Source organism: Cladophialophora immunda, assembly GCF_000835495.1.
Source record: "Cladophialophora immunda strain CBS 83496 unplaced genomic scaffold supercont1.175, whole genome shotgun sequence".
Classification (NCBI taxonomy): domain Eukaryota; kingdom Fungi; phylum Ascomycota; class Eurotiomycetes; order Chaetothyriales; family Herpotrichiellaceae; genus Cladophialophora; species Cladophialophora immunda.
In genome coordinates, this window is record NW_015622715.1 from 1 (window position 1) to 2,396 (window position 2,396).

At 52.8% G+C, this 2,396-nt stretch overlaps 1 protein-coding gene across 1 annotated transcript; it reads left to right on the forward strand.

Annotated features, from left to right (window-relative positions):
- Nucleotides 1-469: 469 nt before the first annotated feature.
- Nucleotides 470-2,074, forward strand: PV07_12816 (uncharacterized protein; the record flags this gene model as incomplete). Its single annotated transcript, XM_016400384.1, has 1 exon — nucleotides 470-2,074. One exon carries the CDS (start codon nucleotides 470-472, stop codon nucleotides 2,072-2,074), a length of 1,605 nt encoding a protein of 534 aa, XP_016241970.1.
- Between the last annotated feature and the right edge of the window lie 322 nt (nucleotides 2,075-2,396).

Here is a 2,396-nt window from a genome sequence, read left to right on the forward strand (position 1 = left end):
TTTTTTTTTCCTCCCCCTTTCCCCGGCCGCCTTCGTTTAGGTTACATAAACGAAGCTAGGAATATATCGATTCATTCTGACCTCTTTTGGCCAAATGACGTAGGACCGCTAGAACGAGTTCTATAACCGAGCTAAGAAATTCGAAGAATCTACGGTAACCCTCCGCCAGCTTTAGTTGATTTTGAACGGCGCACCGCTTATATTTGCGGTACCGCTAAGCGTCCGTCGAAGGTTGTCCCGAGGTCTTTCGATGTGGACAATATTTGACTTGTCAAAATCGGATAACCCTGCAAAATGTCAATCCATATAGTTATCGATATTCCGAAACGGTGCCGATCTCTATTTATTATATCTTATACCATCCGGCACCGCGGCTTTGGTTTTTCTTATTTAAACAGTGCCGGCGCCTGATCCGCTCCCATTATGGAAAGTTACTTTACTATGCGTCACCGATCGTATCAATTCCGTCATGGCTGACCCTTCCATCCCCCATGTTATTCCAAGCCAGATCTCCACTCTCATTGAGTGTCTGGAGAACCAGACTCTGGGTTTACAGATTCTGCGTGAGTACGGAAATCTTCTCAGACATTTACACTACGCGCTGGTCAACGTGTTGGCCTGCGATCCAGGACGTCAGACACTGACCGACGATGCATTCCAACGCCAAAAAAGGCGACTGGATTATTCTCCAGAGGGAGTTCCTGCGCCTAAGCGTCATATCCTACATTGGGACCCTGCAGCCACCGTGAATCAGCCCGAGGTGGGGGAAAGGTCAGTTACCGGTCTATCTGATTTCTCTACGTCCGGCTTCGGGGCGGCATTTCAACCACCCGAAGACATGCTGCCGCCCTCGCCACAAGACCAGGGACAAATGCCCCACGCCGCGCCACAAGAAACGTTGCCAGCCTCAGTAGAATCTATGGCTTCGTTCCATGCACCCGCGGCGTCCGGGGCGACATACCTTCTCCCCCCATCAATACCAAGCCCATCTCCCTTCGTACAGCCCTCTCCTCGATCACCCCAGGCTCTCACACTACCGTCACAGAATATCCATCCCCTTCGACAGCCACCGCCGCCGCCGTCACCAAATTATCAGGAGCCATGGTCGCAAGCCCCGGCGGCGCCCGTTGGAGTCCCCACCCCGCCATTGCAGGAGCCAGTTGCGTCGCCACAATCGTATGCTCCTGGTAGACCAGGCAGTCTGTCCCCTGATCGCCAAGAAAGCGATATTGCCAACTCTCTATTTTGCGCAACAATGGATACCGTGTTCGCGCTTAGCAACGCGGGGGACGACGGCGGATTCTCCAGCCTCCCTAAGTTAGCGGAGCGCATCGTATATCTGGCGCCGTACCAAGATTGTCCCGTGTTGCGGTTCACCAACTCTCACGCCCAGCCCAAGAGCGTAACCGAAAAGAGTTTCGCCGAACATGTCTACAATGTCTTTTGTGCGTTCTGGCTCCTCGACCGTAAGTCAAAGTTCTTCAACCCTCAGATGTATGATCCAGACACCCCTACGCCACCGGGCCGGCCAGCTACCGTGAGCCGCTTTACAATGGAATATTTGCAGGAACTGGAAGACATCGGAAAGATCTTCGGCCCGTTAAGTATCAATCAGCTCGACAGGAAAGACATCACGAAGGGCCTTAGGATAGGGAATAGCCTTCAATTTCTACAAAGTCAGTTTGATCCGTTCCCTCCGCGACAGGGGCTTCACGATGTGGTGTTCCTGATTGTAGGGAAGTTGCTCAAGTTGCGGAGAGCGACTGAGATCGACTGCGGCGTGTTTGCCACGCTCTGTGTCGGAAGCAGGGTGCCGCAGTGGTTGGCGACCATGGGGCGCTTTTTCCACGTTACCTTCGACATTCTGTGCGAGTTTGCGGTCCAATTCTGGGATTACAGCAAGGTATCGAATTGGACAGCCGCCGTTTATGAAGCGGAGGTCAAGGAGTTCTTGAGAGCTAAACTGCGATCGGCTGAAGTTGAGCTGAACACTTTACAATCTACCGTAGAGCATTTGCGAGCGAGTAATCAGCTTCTAAACCTCACCCCTGGCTCCGAAGTTGCTGACGGCTAAAATCTTCCAGTGACCGCCGTTGACTTGAGAAGGTGAGCTGTTTCTGTTGACTGACGCAGCGGTGATGTCGTCTCTCTGTGGTCTCGGGAGCGTTGGACGAGGCTTGCGTTCTTGTCTTTCTGAACGGGGCCCAAGTTACCGATGTACCGCCGCGCGGCAACAGTTCCCCCGTTTTCTGCCCAATGCCTACGGACCTAGGTCATTCATGGCGGTCCGCATTGCTGGAAACCTAACCTGGCACGCGATCCTCTGAGAACTTTCCCGCCACCTTTTATGTGAACTATTTGGTTGCAAAATATATGAGCAGGAAAGCTGCGGTGTC